Source organism: Oncorhynchus tshawytscha, linkage group LG03, assembly GCF_018296145.1.
Source record: "Oncorhynchus tshawytscha isolate Ot180627B linkage group LG03, Otsh_v2.0, whole genome shotgun sequence".
In the NCBI taxonomy this organism is placed as follows: domain Eukaryota; kingdom Metazoa; phylum Chordata; class Actinopteri; order Salmoniformes; family Salmonidae; genus Oncorhynchus; species Oncorhynchus tshawytscha.
Genome location: NC_056431.1, coordinates 21,042,258 through 21,061,890, shown reverse-complemented (window position 1 = coordinate 21,061,890; position 19,633 = coordinate 21,042,258). Strand labels below are relative to the sequence as shown.

Genomic DNA, 19,633 nt, shown 5'->3' with positions numbered 1-19,633 from the left:
TTGGTCATGCGCAGTGTTGTTCTATGTTATTCTGGTACTAACTCGTTTGAGTAAATGTGAAGCTCCATTTCAATTGCTTGTATTCAGAGTCTTTCTTATTACATAAATAAGTACTAAGTGTTAAGACACTACAATGGCATCAAGTAAAAGTATAATAAGTGGCTTTTTAAAAGCCCAATTTTTGATAAACATTGTGCAAAGTGATAAAGTTTAAAACAGACATGCACACGCAAGCACAAGCACAAACACAAACACACACACACACACACACACACACACACACACAGACAGACAGACAAACAGTTGTGACACTGTTCCTCACAAGTTGTTCTCTTTAGAAGTTAAACACACATGATTAAAAATGTGCCTGATTGAAGGGTGGAAATCGGATCCAGTGAAAGACTGACAACCAATAGGAAACGGAGCGCCTTCTTTTTCCATGGGGGGCCCCAGAAGGCGAAGCCAAGCGGCGCCAAACCAACACTAGAGCTGAGTGTGAGCAGGCTTCAGCCGTCAGATTCAGCAGCGGGCTTCACATCGCTGACTTTTGTTTCTTACTAAATACAGACAGAAATCCGTGAATGAATGCGGCGCAGATTAATTAGGTGAGTGTCCCTATTATTTTATTTTATATTTTGTGTTTACGACATGCTTTAGAGTATTATTTAGTACAGCTTTTGGTCACGTTAGGTGGTGGTTCTCAATATTTATCGCCATCCTTGCGCACAGCCTATAGCTAGAAGTGGACCGTTTGTAAACAACCTTATGCATAGCCTACCTTTTTACAAAGGTGAGTAAACACAACTCATTGAGAGCTATGCAGCTAATATGTCAATTATTTACTTTTGTAGTGGGATAATCGTAGTGTAAATTCACTAGTGTTTGTAGCTTTATGAATGATACTGTTTCAGGTCGACTACCTCGGCAAGTTTAGACGGTCCATTCATTTTATTCTTCCCCCAATCCATCTTGATATAGGGTGGTCGGACGGCACACTCCGCGGACAATTCTGGCTAATTGCTTATCAATTAAAGTAGAGCATTAGCGTTGGAGAATGGATGGGATTCAAGACCAACAAGTGCCTTATATTAAATCCAATGTGAGTGAGAGCCACGTTTTTTTTTAACGTATAACCCGAGACCAAATAACAAATAAACAGCACATAAATATCAGGAAAATGTTATTCATTACTGTATTATTAAGTTGATGTAAAACCTGCAAGCTGGTCGCTCAGTCACCTCCTCCATGTGCAGATGTATGAACGGATAGCGTAATATTTAAACTATTACTGTGTAATACATGATGTTATATATATTCTAAGAAATATTGTAATAACGTTATTACTAGTAATCACTGAAGTGTTGCATTCCCTCTGTAGTTAGTTCTAGGTAAAGAAAATGGACAGGGGCTAGTTTAAAAGTGTGTGAGATGTGTGATTGATGGCCATCTATTGCTCTCTCAGCTGTCATCTGTGCTAGTACACAACAGAATCACTCCAGTGGGAGACATTGATTTGTTTCCTCCCGTTTAGAGGCCACAAGGGAAGACAACTTGCAGTGAGAGACCGGCAAATGACAGAAAAAGAAAATTAATTAACTCTGACCTAGCCCTGGACACTGAAGGTAGGTAGAGCAGAGGGGAGGGAAAAGTTAATTTCACGGCTTCTTAACATTTAGCAAAATTCAATTGGTTTGTGGCCACCTGCACTCGTAAGCAAAATCTCAATTACAAGACATTCACCTGTGAAGATTGCGAGTAGCATCTGTCAGTGGCTACAGACACAAATTGAGTTGTTATTAGTTACACACGTGCCTCTGAATCATCTGGCCAAGCCTCCAATGGCATTCTAATCCTATCAGCCTGTCATAGTGGAGGGAATTGTTTCTGAAGCTTTTTTGTCCTGTTTTTTCTTCCCCTCCATGATTGTCCTCCATTGTTTTATTCTCCTAGAACTCTTCCAGGACCTCAGTCAACTGCAAGAGACCTGGCTGGCGGAAGGTAAGTGTTTACACATTTACTGTAGTGTCGAATCTCAACAAGCTCACTTGGTTTAAAAGACATAGTAAGAGAATTGGAGAAAGGGATCGGGAAAGGTAGAGATGTAGAAAAAATTGGCCCCAAGTTCCATTCCTACTAACGTGCAGTCCAATTAAAGTCTGTGTGGAAGAGGCACCTTGTGTGTCATGCATACATTAGAGACTGTGATGAGCGTGGTCTTGAGGGAGACTGAGGAGGCTCTACCCAGAGTGTCATCACAAATTACCAGGAGAAAGCTCTCCGCTGCTCACTGTCTCTTCTGCTTTTGGCAAGAGCTAACGCACGCGAGCCGCCACCACCGCACCACCTCCACCGGTCCTCTACCATCTCCTCTCTATCGCTCTCTCTCTCTCTCTCTCTCTCTCTCACACTCCCTCACCCATTCTCTTTCTTTTCCTCTCAGCGCATCTCTCTAGAAATCATCCTCCATAGCTGTAGTATCAGCTGTCTTCTCTGTTTCTTTATCTTTCTAGTGGAAGAAAAATAACGGATTTACTTGTTTTTTTGTTGAGTTTATTTTTTGTTTGTTTTTGTTTATTTAATTATTTTTTTCTAATGGCAAGACTTGCTCTGTGTGGTATAACTCAGACGTGATGCTTCAGGATTTAAGCGCGGGTGTCTTCTTTCCGCCCTGTTTGCAGCACAGAAGTTTTGGTTAGTAAAGAATATTGATCATATTGTGCCCGTACCATTTTCGTAAGATGCATGTTTCATATGTTTGTGCATGTCTAAGTCTGTAAACGTATTAGTCTGTCGGTTGTATCTACATTTGATCTTCTTGAATGTCATTTACATATTGAAAATGCTTTTCTTTGCATGGGACATTTGCATTAGTTTGCAATGTTTCTTCATTACAATTGATTGCTAATAAGCTGCAATTAACAGAAAAACATGGCCTTTTATTCTTTAAAACTTTTGTTGCTACATTTCTGGATGTTAATATTGCTTTGATTACATTTAGAGTGACCTATAAATTATAATATGCAGTATATCCAATCTATGTTATTGGCATTAGGTTTTAAAACAGGAAATCAAAGTTTCTGACTCTGAGTAAATAGTGGTGTAAATATGAAGTAGGTTGTGGATTCAACGTGTGAGTTCTTTGTAGCTTCTATAAAAGTCATCTACATTACTTTTTAATCATTTTAATTTCCCATGTCAATATGATTGTATGCATGCATGACAAATCTTGAAGTTTGTACCTGCCACTTGCTTAGGGACCGAAACAAGCCCACGACATTATGTGCTGTATAATGTGGTCCCATCATCTTATCTCCTATTGTAAATGCACCATGTGTTCCCTTTCTACACAAAATATAACTAAGTTTATCTCTGTATGTGGGACATCTTTCTCAAAAATATGATGTATCCTTTATTTAACTAGGCAGGTCAGTTAATAACAAATTCTTATTTACAATGACAGCTTAGGAACAGTGGGTTAACTGCCTTGTTCAGGGGCAGAATGACACATTTTTACCTTGTCTGCTCAGGGATTCGATCCAGCAACCTTTCGGTTACTGGCCCAATGCTCTAACCAGTAGGCTACCTGCTGCCCCAATGCACTGCATATTTACTTTTCTCCTTAAATGCACTGCATTTGTGAACTGTGGACTGCATTATGGAAGACAAAAACATGCCAACATCTTGTGTCAGCTAACTATTTAAAACAAATTTTGTTTGGATTAGAATTAGGCTACATTTGGTATCAATAATGACATCATTCTTTTGTTGTTCAACGTATGTCAGTGTCAGGGCTTTTGTTCTTTGTTGGTCTCTCAAGCTTTGAGGGGAATCGAGGTTTGATGACAGATTGAACTTTTGATGATTTATATTCAGACCACATATTTGAAATTAATCTAGAAAAATGTGTACTTATGGTAAATTGTTTAGATATTTTCTTCAGCTCTACTGTTGCGCTATGTTAGTATTGAACAAGACAACCTGTTTCTTTATCCAGTAGGCCTTAGTCTCTACTGGCAGATGATTCTAGTCGTAATGTTAAGGTCTAAAGTGTAGATCCTTAACCAGTAATATACATTTTTATCATACTCTATCAACTGTGATGTTTTTCTGGTAAGTTTTTTGAGGTTATCTTATTACATTTTCCAAAGAGGTAGAAAAATATTTCTCCCTGCTTTGCACAGGTGGATAGGCAACTTAATCATTGATGAGATTCATCTATTCTTTAATACATTTAAAAATGCTTGCAGTGTAATTTAGGGGTTTTAAAAATGAAAAGTATGCTTTGAAATAGATATTGGAATACTTCACCAGCTACTCTCTGCCAGTTAGATTATGAAGTATATACCGCAGGGCTTGTAAAAGAATAAGATGTCGTTTTAATATTTTAGTATTTAAGTGGGGGAAAAAGGCCTTGGTTCCTGATATAGATATTACTGTAAGGAGTACAGTTCTGCATGTCGTGGATCATTGTGATGTACATTTCAAGATTGAAGTAGATTTAATAAATTACTTCCTGTCCATTAAGATAAAAAGGAATACCTACCTACCTATACCAAAGATTTATTCATTCAGGTAATTGGAAATAAGAGGAGGAATTATGGGAGACAGACTGAATTTCTGATATCACAAACCGAGAGGTTGAAGGGTTCTTAACCTGGCCATTTTGGCCAAGGCTATTTTTCTCTGTCTTTTTGGGAGTTCTTCAAGTATCAATTTCACTTTGAAATCTATTCCGTGAGGTTGCCACACTTTTAGAATTACTGTCATTTTTTAAATAAAATGTTGACACAAATGTGAAAATGATAGCTGATGCAGTCTGGTCTATTGAATTCAAACTTTTAAAAGGAGACAGTAAATCTTTTCCTCAACCCGTTCTTTTCATCTCAGCCCTGTTGTTGGCGCGCTAGCTAGATTTGTTTGAAACCTAACACCATCAGACACACAGTACTTGTAGGTACAGGAGCCTGATGGTGTTGGGCTGGGATGAAAAGAATGGGCTGAGGAAAAGACAAAGGATGTGCCACTACTACTCAGGGCCTGTGTATGGGGCTTGGCTGTTTTTCTTTTCTCTCTTCTTTTCTCTCTCTCTCTCTCCCTCTCTCTTTCTTTCTCTCTCTCTCTTTTTTGTGAATGGCGGCAGAGTTCTAATTTTGGTGCTCTCCCCGGGAATTTTTGCAGGGATCAGCTGGCCCATTCACAGACTGGGTCCGGTGACTCATGCATCCGGCTTCAACATCACTTTCTCCCTCTCTCCTTTCATTTCTGCCTGTCTGTCGCCATCCTTCTTCCCCTCTCGCTTTGAACCTTGCGACTTTGTGATGCCTGCAGTGCGTGTGTGTTACACAGTGCTAGCGAACTTGAGGTAGAAAGAAGTTGTACACGGTTGTGGTGGAGACATTGTTTCCTTTTCTTTGAGTGGTCCGGCTTGCACTGGGTGAATGTTTTCCATTCATGGTTTTGTGGTGGAGCCAGTATTTTGAATTGAGAGAAAGTTCTGGTCTGTAATTATTTGTAGTGGCAAGGTATGACATTATTTTGCACGAAAAGGTGCTTTGTAGTTCTTACAATGGCCATCTTGATGCAGAAATCACAGTGCACACCACAATCCCACTGCAAGAGGGGGCTTGGCTGGCACAAAGAATTGAAGTCAGCAGGTGCACAGGGTTTTACAATTATACTTCAGTTGCTGTTATGTTGATCTTTACAGTATTGCACCATACAATATCATTCATCTTTCCTAGTGTGTATCAGAACAGTCTACTGTATTGACACTTGTTTTACAGCGAACATTAGTTCACACAAGGCTTGACCTAATAGTTTTTCACGTGTTTTTCCACCACTCATATTGTGTTTTTCCACCACTCATATTGTGTTTTTCCACCACTCATATTGTGTTTTTCCACCACTCATATTGTGTTTTTCCACCACTCATATTGTGTTTTTCCACCACTCATATTGTGTTTTTCCACCACTCATATTGTGTTTTTCCACCACTCATATTGTGTTTTTCCACCACTCATATTGTGTTTTTCCACCACTCATATTGTGTTTTTCCACCACTCATATTGTGTTTTTCCACCACTCATATTGTGTTTTTCCACCACTCATATTGTGTTTTTCCACCACTCATATTGTGTTTTTCCACCACTCATATTGTGTTTTTCCACCACTCATATTGTGTTTTTCCACCACTCATATTGTGTTTTTCCACCACTCATATTGTGTTTTTCCACCACTCATATTGTGAGAAAATAGGTTTTTCCTTTTTCTATTTTGTTGGATCGTTCCTTTTCTCTCATTTTGAAAAGTGAAAATACAAAACATGATCATCTAATACAGACCTGCCTCGACATGATACTGATTCAGTGATAATGAGAATCCACCTCTTTGTGCGTAAAAATAGACGTGCTAATGACACATTTAAAAATCTCTCATATTGCCGTTTGCCACAATTCTCCAAACCCGTCAAACTTCAGGGACCTAAAAGTGCAAATATGTGTGATATAAATATGTACATGCCTAATTGGACCCTGTGCAGAGCCTTCATTGTCTTAGCATTAGCCGAAAGCACAGGAGTGTGAATGATAGGTGAAACACTCTGGATTGGAGCAGAGCTGACTCGGCAGGTACAGGTGGATTCAGCAGTGGGGAAGAACCCAATTAGCTACTGTTAACAATGGGTGTTATTGCTATCGGCGTGGAGATAGCAAACTCCTGAAGCTACAGCATCATCTAAAAACGGACCAGACAACCTCAGGACATATGCAATCAAGAGAAAGAGGGGAAAAGCAATACATTCGTTCTCCCTAGAGACTGTTATTTTAGCTTTTAGCTGCTCCATTTGCATTCTATTTGTCCGTTGGTGCATTATAACTTGGATAAACATTGGGAGGATTCTACATTTACATTGCTTTGTTCATGAATAGATACATGTCCATAAAGGGATTTTTTTAATGTCTTTAGAGGCTTTTTGGCAAAATAAATGATTGAGAGGGTTAGACTGGATATCATGAGTCTGGTGTTGTCCATCGGCATGAAAATCACTTTTTCCTTTCTTCTCTGCTTCTTTCTCTAGCTCAAGTTCCCGACAATGACGAGCAGTTTGTCCCAGACTACCAGACTGAAAACTGTGAGTATATGATGCCACAATGTTATTGTATTTGTGTATGTATGTGTGAGTCTATGTGTTTGTGTGTGAGTGTTTTTTTTCTCCATGTCTCTCAGTACCCCCACCTTCACTCTCACATGTGGTCTCCGGAGAGCTAGTCTTGCAGGTTGGCAGACAGGTGCAGAAGAGAAGGGGTGGAAGAGAGGGGGTAGAAGAGAGGGGGTGGAAGAGAGGGGTGGAAGAGAGGGGGTGGAAGAGAGGGGGTGGAAGAGAGGGGGTGGAAGAGAGAGGGTAGAAGAGAGGGGGTGGAAGAGGGAGCTATGATATTATAGCACTGGGGTTTATTTATGTAGGAAAACATCAAAATATTTTGAGTCATTTGCAATGAGTGATAATAATCAGATATTGTTTTATATATATATATATATATATATATAATAATCTCAAACTCAATATTTTCCAACAGTATTTTATCCTCTGTAACTGTCAGCATTTGTTGTGGCGGTTATACTGGAAGAAATCCAATATGTCTTGACATAAATGCACTATACATTATAATGCACTTGGTGGCACAGTACAATGAGCATTTAAAGTGAGTGGAGACGAGGCTGTTGTTGGCACAGTGGGGTTATGAAGGAAGTCAGCCAACGTGGAGACAGAAGTGGAGTGAGTGGAGCTCAGTGGGATCCAGTGCTAGCACATGTCTTTTAGATGAGCCAAAAGGCCTGTGCAACAGTGAGAAAGCAGGAAACTGTGTCTGTAATGACCATTACCCCCCTTTATCGCTCACATGTTAGATATTCACCTCAGAATATTTGATTCATTTCAATATTTTTATTTCTACATTTGTCTCAAGAAACTGTTTGCCTTTGAGGAACCACTTACCAGTTTCTCTGAGCTCCGTAGACGTACAGTATGGTACATATCTACTATAGGATCCAAAATGGTTGCACAGTAACATCCATAAGGTCTTGAGGTCCCCATGTCCTTCAAAGCCATCCAGGGCCCATCGTGTCCATTGTAGTAGGGGACTGCTGACCATAGGAAACGTCCTGTTGGCATGCTGGAGCAGACTGGAGAGGCAGAAACAGATGGTGGGTGGGAGGGCGAGGGCACTGTGGTTGGGCTCTCGAGCAGGCGTCCCAGCCTGCAGGACTCCAATATGGGTTTCACCAAGGAGAGAGTGAGAGAGGATGGTGGGATTGTTTAGAGGTCAATAGAGGTAAAACGAGGTGTATGACATGTACAGTCAATTCATTCGTACGGTATGAGAAAATAGACATAGAGAACAGGTGGAAACATGGAAATAGATCACTGCGGATATTTTTGACATGTTTTTTTTTGCGCTTCATAGAGAAGCATTCACGTCCTCACTTTATCACCTCACTTGTGGACAATTTTCCCATGTCCATCAGCCATACTTAACATCACATTTGAAGGGGAAACTTCCAGACATTGAATCTTAAGGCTTTGCGCATGGAGGAGACATGTTCTTTGTCTATTACCTTCAAATTTAGTGGTTTCCAAGCTCTCATTAGCATAACTTAGCAGGGTATGAAGAAGTACTGTAGATAGTGTAAAATGAGACCACATGTAATCAGCGGATAGGAGCTACTAACATTAACAGTAATGACAAGCACTTACACTGTGTGAAAATGGACGTTTTTTTTCCCCCTGTTGCCAAAAGACTGATATTTTATGAATGGACTGGAGAAATATCTGCCAAAAGTAGACTTCACTGTAAATGCCAAAATACACAGTTTGTAACCCAATGCACACAACTGTTGCCCTCAAGGGGTTTTTGTGGTAATTAGGAATGATTGGCACCAAAATGACATTTCTTAGCTTGCAGCTAATATAGTGGCTGTATTGAGAAAATTCACTGTGAATGGCATAGCTGGTTGGGGGGTATTTCAGATATGATTTAAATAAGGGAACCAAAATAATAAATGAAAGAGATTGTGTGCACTGCACAGCATAAAGTCAGACAAAATGCAAATACACTCAAATCTGTATTTATAAAAATCAATGATCAAAATGTTGTTTTGAATCAAATGTATGGTTTGGTTTCTAAATAAGGAATAGGGCCAAACAAACAATAGTAATTTATCAAAATACTAAAATGCAATTAATGTGGGCAAGCATAACACATGTTCATTTTGTACAGAAAACTAGCCAAAGAAGTTGACAGAATATTTGAGAAATTCAAATGAAACCATTCAAAATGATGTAAATAGCTGTCAGAAATGCTTGTTCTTAAAATGCACAGTCATTTAGATAAATCAATCTGTAGATACTCACAGCAATTTAACATTGATGGACCTGACATTCTAAAAAGGTTTATCTGTCATTACAGGTGATGTCTTCCATATTGATTGGTGTACCTTGGCACCCCACTGATAAATCTATTGTGACATTTCCAACTCTATTTTAGGTGCCTCTCTTAGAGCGCATGAGCTGTTCTTAACATTGTAGTTCATTCAGTTCATGTGCATATTAACTTACTGTGTTGTAGGACAATTACATAATTTCATAAACCATAATTATATTGAACAAAAATATAAATGCAACATGCAACAATTTAAAAGATTTTACTGAGTTACAGTTCATATTAGGAAATCAGTCACCTGAAATAAATTAATTAGGGCCTAATCTATGGATTTCACATGACTGGGCAGGGATGCAGCCATGGGTCAGCCTTGGAGGGCATACCAGGCCCACCCACTGGGGAGCCAGGCCCAGCCAATAAGAATGAGTTTTTCCCCACAAAAGGGCTTTATTAAAGATGTAAATAAAAAATATAAATGCGACATGAAGAACGTGAAGAAGCTGGATTTGAGGTCCTGGGCTGGCGTGGTTACACGTGGTCTGCGGTTGTGAGGCCGGTTGGACGTCAAATTCTCTAAAACGATGTTGGAGGAAGCTTATGGTAGATAAATGAACATTAAATTCTCTCTGGTGGACATTCCTGCAGTCAGCATGCCAATTGCATGCTCCCTCAAAACTTGAGATATCTGAGGCATTGTGTTGCGTGACAAAACTGCACTTTTTGAAGTGGCCTTTTATTGCCCCCAGCACAAGGTGGACTTGTGTAATGATCATGCTGTTTAATCAGCTTCTTGATATGCCACACTTGTCAGGTGGATGGATTATCTTGGCAAAGGGGAAATGGTCACTAACCAGGGATGTAAACAACATTGGAGAAAAATAAGCTTTTTGTGTTGTCTGGGATTCTTCATTTCAGCTCATGAAACATGGGGCCACCACTTCACATGCTGCGTTTATATTTTTATTCAGTGTATGTCCACTAATAAATACATGTACATCACAAAACAGTAAACAATACGTCTCTGTTACTTATTGTACCTCTTGCCATAAGCCTTTAATTAGCCAGATAAGGCTGCAGTCTCTGTGTCTGCGACGCCTGTGACGCCGTTCGACCTCGTCAAAGGTCTCCCCTCAGGAGGTACCACTTTGACCACCGATCGATGACCCGTAAAGGTCGCGCCCCACCGAGGCCAGCGAGACCTGTGAACATCCCCTGTGCTTTGCCCCAACGTGCCCCGTGCATCAGTCCCCTGGGACACAGGCGTCAGATGGGGTGTTGACAGATTGACTCCTCCACACAGAGAGACTGTGACACTGTCACACAGGCCAAGCTGTCAGTCAGCAGTGAGAAACTCAAAACATCCGCTTCTCTCAGCTCCTCAACCCCTAAACTACTTCCTCAGTCATCAGCTCTGGAAAGGGCTTGTTTTCTAAGGCCCATTCTAGAAAAACATACACTGGCCCGGCAATCCCCCAGGTAGACAGTTGAGCATGGTTCTAGCTCTAAATTACCAGAGAAAAGACAAGCATTTTTAGTGCTTTGTTTAGTTTGATTGATTTTCACTTCCATTCATGATCGGTATCTACTTTGTTTTGACGTCACAGTGGGTCGGATACGGATTTTAACATGAAGATTGACAAACCTCTTCCTGTCAACGGTAACGAGTAAATGATTGTGCCATATTCTCTGCATAAGTAAAGCACTTTGGGTTTATACTCTCCTCAGTAGTTGTGCATGTGCCTGGTGCAACCGCGTGTGCATGTTCGCGCACGTATGTAGCCTATGTGTGTTTATTAGCGGTGACACGCTAGCTCTCCAGGTACCCAGGACTGACTTGATCCTGAGTGACTTGGTTTTCATCACCGTGGCCAATTGAATTAGTGTTGATCATGACTCAAGATGATGGGATGTTAATCAGGACTGATTTGGCACTTAACAGCTTCTTAAATGCACAGGCCACTGTGGGAAACTGGGCATAGGTACAGAGAGTGGGTTCAGATCAATGGGCCTTGTTAGTGTTGTCTGGACAGTATTGGCAGTTAGCTGAAACGTGATAGGGATTTAGTGGTGTCTAGCCCTGCTTTGAGATTGTCATATTTCAGGAAGGAAGAGACTCCCATTGTGTAACTGCGAGAAGTAAGTTACAGTGAGTGATGAAGACTGGGATTCTGGACTTAGAAATAGAAATAGACTGCATAGATATTCCCGGCCCTGTCCTTAGGGATAGCAGTGGAGTAAGATGAAGTACTGGACATGTATACCTATTACCCAAGTGTTGAATAAGGGTTTTGTATGTGGTGGAAGGGCCTTTAAAATAGGTTTACTTTTCATGGGGACTATATGACTATTGTACATTTGGACATATAGAGTACTGATAAATAATGAATTAGTTACTGAATAAATGTTTCAACGTCATCAATCTAATGTCTCCCTCCTTCCCTCCCTCTCACACATGCATGTCATAGTGGCATTCCACGGACTGCAGCTGAAGATCAAGAAGGAGCCCCACAGCCCCTGCTCCGAGCTGGGCTCCGCCTGTAGCCAGGAGCGGCCCTTCAAACTCCACTATGGGGAGAAGTGCCTGTACAACATCAGGTAGGTAAGCCACAGCACCAGCCTTAGCTTGATAAAATAAGTATTAACAGGTTGAAAACATCCGAGCTCTCTGCATCAGCCAGTATGACATCACATGAGGTTCCACTTCCCCCTATCTGGAACCAACAGAGCCAGATTGCACACAAAGAAATAGACTAACACACAAAAATGAACATTATAGGTTTTGGTGGTTTGAAAAATATCCTGTGGGATATTGAAGTAGTATTTATTTTACCTGTAGTGAAATCTCACAAGGATTCTGCAGGTAAATCTGGTTTGATGAAAATGAAAATGAATCACATTTCGTACAGTCTTTTTTTCATCCCCACAGGTTGTCCAATATATCGCCACACTGTTAGATGGATAATGACTGCTTCATTATGATTGCTTGATAAACTACAGTACTTCTGGCTTCCCACCCTGTTTTCAAAGTTGTATTACTTCCTTCCATTTTGAGAATTCAAGACATTGGAATTGCAGCCATTTCCTATGAAACAAAAGGCCAGGTGCTGTGCTAAATGTTTCAAGTGGGATACGCTTGACTTGGGGAATAGATCTAGGATAATATACTGTCTACCTAAGGTGTTTTTTCAAATGAACCAAAAAGCCTATGGCACAATAATTGCCTAGTTACATCAAATCTTTAATTGATTTGACTGGTGATATATGGCATTCTGGCATATGCTTGCGATATTACAGTGCCGTGTACGTCAAGGGTCATCATGAAGATGTATTCTAGAAGAGGAAACACAAAAGTATTTTAAACCCTGAACATACGCTAAAATATATATATATATATATATATTCTTAAAGAAGTAAAATGTGTCAAAATTCAAGTTCAACATTTTGCCCGAAAAGTTTTTAAACTGTCATTTTGACAATAACTATAACATAAAAGACGATTGGATATGGAAAAGGATAGCGTTCAAATACTAGGCCACACTACAATGGCTTCTGTCAAATGGCATGTGTCGACATAATGTAAAAACAACAACAGACTGATCCCTCCACCCCGTGTGTCTCTCAGTGCCTACCAGCAGCACAAACACCCCACAGGCATGAAGCCCTCCAGCCCAGCGACGCCCCCCTGCAGCAACCCCGTGTCCCCCCTTCGTAATGGCTCCCCCACGGCCATCCCCACCCCCAAACCAGACAGGACGTACCCCCACCTCCAGCCCTCCCAGCCCCTCCCGGACAGCACTTACTCCATGGACCACAGGTACTGTACTACACAGCTACTGTATACTGTGGGCTACCACTACATCATCTTTAAAATGGCACTAACAAAACATTATCGACATAGTTTCAAGTGCACATTTTAAGTTTATTTGATCATTATAGTACATTCAGTACAGCTTACCAGAATCTAGATGTACCATTCTAATTATACACAACAGGTTGTATAAATTGTCAAGTTTTAGGTATAAAAATGTGTATTGATGTCAGTCCATCTGTCTCAATCGGTTATCATGAGAATTTGTGAAAATGTCATTTTCTTGCCTTTTCAGATTTCGACGTCAGCTGTCGGAGCCCTGCCACTCGTTCCCCTCCCCACCGTCGATGTCTCGGGACGGAAGGCCCATGTACCACAGACAGATGTCTGAGCCCAACATCCTGTTCCCCCCACAAGGCTTCAAGCAGGAGTACTCCGACCCCTTGTTTGAGCACCCTGCCATGGTAGGGGCGCCCATTCCCCCCACGTACCCCCCCTCCATGATGATCAAACAGGAGCCCAGGGATTTCACCTATGACTCAGGTGAGTGGGTGTGTTAGTTGTCCTCTTTTTGGGGGGGAGGTGGTGGTAATAGAGACGCAGTAAAATGTGTTGTATTTAATATTGTGGTGTCATTGTCTTATTTAGTCTTTGGTGTTTTAGTAGGATCCCCATTAGCTGTTGCGAAAGCAGCAGCTCCTCTTCCTGGGGTCCAACACAGAACAAGAAACATGAGATAATACAGAACATTAATAGACAAGAACTGATCAAGGACAGAACTACATACCTTTAAAAACGTCACACATAGCCTACGTATCTATACATACAGCCTGCAGGTCTTGCTTTGTGGAGTGTGGTGTCAATTAAGCATTTCTTTATTACGGACAGACCTCTCCCCACCTTTACGGCCATTGAATCTATAACCTTGGTTAGAGCTATAGAAAAATGTAGCCTACTGTATATTTATATTTCAGTGTACATCATTAGATAAATATGACAAATTCGGCCAAAGAACACTCTTTTCACTCAATAATATAACCAAATACTTGAGCATTTGGACCCACCACAGCTCAAACCACCCTCTTTTTAATCAGACCAGATAGTTGTCATTTGAGGAATGGGCCTGTTGATTGGATTAACCCATTATTAGCGCAGGGGTTTCTGGTTTGGGTGTCTGTGCCGGGCTCCATTTCCTGTGGTGCTCTAATGTCTGTGCCTGGTCACAGTCCGCCCCCGCAGAAGGGGTGGTGGGGTGTTCTAATCCTGCTGGCTTCATTCATAAGCTAGAGCCAAGGAGAGATTACTGTGGAGTGGTGTAATAGTGTGCCCAGTCAGGGTGGAATGTGGCGTCCACTCTGCTGCCTCATGCAGAGAAAGATTTCAGTATAAACAGCACTGAGCTCCCTTTGAGTTGGCCTTCTCTCTGTAACATGAGCCCTTTTCAACAGGGACATGTTCATAAGAGAGCGCATACAGAAAACATTTGCAACAGAAAACAAATGTTCCTATATCCAGGTAGTCCTCACTATTTACATCTGAGCTATTCAGCAGACTCTCTTATCCAGAATGACTGACAGTAGTGAGTGCATACATTTTCATACCGTTCCCCCGTGGAGTGGAACCCACAGCCGTGGTGTTGCAAAGCACCATGCTCTACCAACTGAGCTACACAGGTTTATTTCAGTCGGTTGTCTTCAGTTTGGTGCCTAATGAACACTACCCTGCAAACATTTACGCAGGTTTCCCAAGTATCTCGATGGCGTGGATGAACAGAGGGAGCCCTTTTCCAGCATGTTTTATATCCCAGATTGACCATTTAGGCGAATTTATTAGCAGTCATTCTGCAGCTTGTTTACTAGACCAGGCCTGTGGAGAGGATGGGAGGGGAGCCTGGTAATTTCATTAGCAGTAATTTCCTCTACAAGCCCATTACTTTGATGAAGTTCAGAGAAATGTTGATGGCCCTAAATGAACGGGGTTAGTCATTTTATTGACCATTCACTTTGTAACTGTTTCGGCCCTTTGATTGTACCCAGCAGCTGTAATGTGGTAGGAGGGCCAGACATATACAGTATAATATTATACTGTTGTAAACGGTACCAGTGAAGTTGCAGTCAGTGAAACAAAGCCATCACAGCCATCATGCTTCACTGCTGAAGAAACAGAACAAGCCGAAAACATGCCCAACATTTTATGCTACATTTACTCCAATGCTGCTAATAGGTTATCTTGAGCTTAGCCTAGACTACGACACTGCACTGTTCAGGACTAGTGTCATATTGTGCGCTTAGTGTTGGCTGAGCTCCAGTGTCATGCTAGAAGACATGTTCTTTAATCAGGGGCAATGGTGCAGTGAGTGAGCAGTAACTGACTGCTCTCAGATAGCTGATACTGTCCTAATGCTCCCTTAAGGGCTTCTAACACCCATTCTTCCCTGTCTCCGGCAGAAGTGCCTAGCTGCCATTCTGTCTACCTGAGGCAAGACGGCTATCTGGCTCACAGCAGCAGGACTGAAGGTGAGGGATGACGCTTGGAGACATGCATGTTGGTTGGGTTATTCATCCCGTCCAAGTTGCCGTTTCCCTAACGTGATTTCTCAACACTGTCTCGTCTCTCAGGCTGCATGTTCGATAAAGTCGCAAGACATTTCTACGACGACACCTGCGTGGTCCCCGAAAAGGTCGAAGGTGAGATGTCCAAGAGTCGACACATAAACGGCTGCTTTCACTTGTAATTTCAATCAAAGATATTTATTGAAACGTGAAATAACAACCTCCCCTCCCTCCCTCCCTCCATCCTCCTCCTCCCTCCACCCCTCCTCTAGGTGACATAAAGCAGGAGTCAGGTCTGTATCGTGAAGGTCCAACCTACCAGCGCCGAGGCTCACTGCAGCTCTGGCAGTTCCTGGTGGCTCTCCTGGACGACCCGTCCAACTCTCACTTTATCGCCTGGACCGGCCGGGGCATGGAGTTCAAACTCATCGAGCCAGAGGAGGTGAGAGCATGTCTGTCTCATCATATTCCACATGGAGTATCTTTGTCCCTTCAAGCAACAGTGACCAGATTATTCTGATCATTGAAGTGAGTTTGAGGTGAAATCTGTTCTTCAAACAGTCAGAATAATGTGTTAGGAAATGTTTGAACGAGGCAATGTACCGTACTGACGTTCCTTTTTTATTGCCTCACCCGTGCTAAAAGTATGAAATCTGATCAAATCAAACAAACTGTCAACCGGAGAGTGGCCTACTAAACGTTTCAATGAACCTGTTCCTAAAAATATAAACGGTGTTGACGGTTCTGCCCTTTGAAATGGAACAGGTCTGGGTTTGTGCGCTCACATCGCAGACACAGAGGCACAGTCAGTGTCTGGTGTGTTGGTAGGGTAATGGTTAGAGGAGTGTGTGTGTATGTGTGTGTTGGGGGGGTAACTTGACATCGGTCCACATGGCCCAACTCAGTGGTACCAGCCAGCTGCAGCGAACAGGGGGGCATTCATACCATCAGGTGACCAAACGCGCTAACTTTGGGCTTTGGGTGGCGGTAAATTCTGCCTTTGGCCCGGGCAGGTGTAACACATGAATGAGCATGAGGACATGAAAGGGGGTGCAACGTTTTTAGTGTTGGGTCCAGGCAGAGAGGGAGAGAGAGAGATACAGGGTTAGAAAGAGAGAGAGAGAGAGAGAGAGAGAGAGTGGTATACAGAGACAGTGGGAGCAGGGCTTTAGAATGGAGGATGGGGAGGTTGTGTGGTCTGGTAGACAGGTGCTGTAACATCTGCTGCCTGCTCCACTGGGTGGGTGACAAGTTCCTAATGAACACATCCCTGTCAAGGGGTGTGGAGTCTGGTTCCACTCTAATTGCTGTTATTAGGAAATATGGATTAGTAAGCTCTGACATTAAGACAACGTCATTGCATTTTTACCGGGAAGTTGTGCAACAGTGGGCGTGTTATGTTCTCACCTCTTATTATGCACAAGGAATATGTTACAAGACTGAAGCCACTAACCTGTACAATGTGATCCTTCTATGACATTCTGGTTCTATTCATTTCACCATAACCATTTCCCCTTTGTTTATGTGTGTCTGTCTGTTCGTGGATGTGTGTGACAAAGGTTGCACGTCGATGGGGAATCCAGAAGAATCGACCTGCTATGAACTACGACAAACTCAGCCGATCGTTACGCTATTACTACGAAAAAGGCATTATGCAGAAGGTAAAAGAGGCCTAAGGCGGCACCCTGACAAGAGACATATGACGATGGTTCCACGTTTGATTAGCTGTAATACAGTCTTCTCCATAGTCAACCATGGGCTCTGACCACTGTCCCTTTGGGGACAATAAAGTTCATCTAATTTCATCTTATCTAATCTTATCTTATCTCCAGGTGGCAGGGGAGAGATACGTGTACAAATTTGTGTGCGACCCCGAGGCTCTGTTCTCCATGGCCTTCCCTGACAATCAGCGGCCCGTGCTGAAGACGGACATGGAGCGGCAGATCAACGAGGAGGACACAGTGCCGCTGTCACACTTTGACGAGAACATGGCCTACGTACAGGAGGCGGGGCCCTACTGCAACCCGCCACACCCGTACAGCGAGGGCTACGTTTATTAACGTAAAGCCCCAAGACGCCGAACTGGTGTACTCCACAGTCGCTACGAACGGAGGGGAAGGACTTTGTCATTCAGAGGATCCCGACTCACCCTCTCTCACAAACACCACCCTTTTTCTTCAAATTCTTTTTGGACGTCCAAGCTGTGCTGCAGGATGGAGAGTGCACTTTATGGACTGACTGACAGTTTGTGAACCTGCGGGGGCTAGCTATGTAATTTGGGTCGTTTCAGATGTTTATGTTGAATTTAAAGGAGGGATTCCCCCCCCCCCATAAGCATGCCGTATTCGTATGAGACAGGACTCAAAGGCCAAAGGTCACACATGGACATATTCCTGCAGTCTAGGCAGCTGAATCCTCAGAGCTTGAAGAAAAAAAATCCTCCTGATCTTTTCGACAGCTACAGGAAGCATCCTCAATTATTTCTTTCATTCCTCTTTTTGTTCAATTGCCCTTTCATCTCCATCATGTGTACTTTCTTACTCATTTAAGTGAATAATGCAATGTATTGTAATGACATGCTTTTAAGATACTTTTATGGTGAAGTGACATAATTCTAGACTTGAAACAGTAATGTAATTATAAAAATCTTAGTTGACATCTACATGCTGCCTTGCTGCCAGTTTTAAACGTGCCCCTTTGCCAGTACTGACTGACCCACAGTGCATCATGATATGACTGAGTTTTGGGTTCCTTTTCAAAACTGCATTGACTGTGTAGACCTGTAGGAATTCGACATGAAACGATCAGATGCAATCAAATTCACCCTAAACATACTTTATTATATGTAATGCAAATGACCTGTATTCAAAAGACAAATGAAGCAGAGACTGTACCTTATTTAGTCTTTGCATTGTTGTGTATATCACACCAGCGGCCAACTTAATGAATTACATATTTATAACAAACATTTAATTCGGATTTGTCCTACATTATACGACACAAATGTTTTTTATGTCAATGATGTGTATTAATTCAGCCATAACACGAGTTATCCGATATTTCAAGGCCACAATGTGGGAATTGTACAAAACAAACATTCCCTTTATATCCTATCACACGATGTTGTTGTCCCCCTTTAAAATCACACGTAATGTGAGGAATGCATACAAAAAAGAGATAAACATGCTAACTGAAATCAAATCATATCTAACTTTTTCCTTTTTGTTTGTAGACAAATGATGTACGTGTTGCATTTGAATAAAAAGGTATCAGAACTATTTTGAATTTTCTAGTATTATAAAGATCCATGTTATATCTGAAATAGGGTGTCCATGTATAATCAGGTAAATGCACATTGGTTGCTGCTTCGAATTGTAACTGTCATTTTATAGTCTAAGAATAATGGCAAACTGCAATCTGCAATTCTGCGTTTCTGTGTTTAAGTGTTTTGTTTAGTCATATGTTTTGTTTTATATTCTTCAAAAAGGGAAAAAAATGAAGTCACCACGATGAAGTTCTGTAAAAAAGTATACAGGTTGGGATGGAATTAGCAATAGCCAAAATTCTGTAATAAAATAGTGCTGAAAAACTGGTACATGCGTGATTGTCACCCATGAAAATATATACATGTTTTTTTTTAACCATGAATACAATATTTTCAGATTTATTAGCAAGTAAACATTTTTAAAGAGAATTGAAGTATGGGATCTTGGTGAGCTATCTACGGCAACTACTGAAATAGAACATATCATTTTTGTTGTCATTTCCACAGCCAATTTTACCACAAAACCTCTTATTGCATAAAACACAAATATTCTGTAAGCATTCAACACCGC

General features: G+C 41.6%; 1 protein-coding gene across 4 annotated transcripts; it reads left to right on the top strand.

Moving 5' to 3' along the window:
• Positions 1-353: 353 nt before the first annotated feature.
• On the top strand, positions 354-19,390 carry LOC112230064 (ETS translocation variant 1-like). 4 transcript variants are annotated; one of them, XM_042312071.1, is made up of 15 exons: positions 356-605; positions 730-790; positions 979-1,099; positions 1,532-1,622; positions 1,951-1,998; positions 2,626-2,691; positions 7,076-7,129; positions 11,903-12,032; positions 13,060-13,251; positions 13,541-13,788; positions 15,693-15,761; positions 15,864-15,932; positions 16,070-16,239; positions 17,357-17,458; positions 17,630-19,390. In XM_042312071.1, the coding sequence occupies exons 3-15, from the start codon at positions 1,055-1,057 to the stop codon at positions 17,855-17,857; spliced, it is 1,512 nt and encodes a 503-aa protein (XP_042168005.1). In that variant the 5' UTR covers positions 356-605; positions 730-790; positions 979-1,054; the 3' UTR covers positions 17,858-19,390. The 4 variants fall into 4 exon arrangements, with proteins under 4 accessions (XP_042168016.1, XP_042168005.1, XP_042167994.1 ...); XM_042312060.1 differs by lacking the exon at positions 730-790; XM_042312082.1 differs by lacking the exons at positions 730-790; positions 2,626-2,691 and having other exon boundaries at positions 354-605.
• Positions 19,391-19,633: the final 243 nt, after the last annotated feature.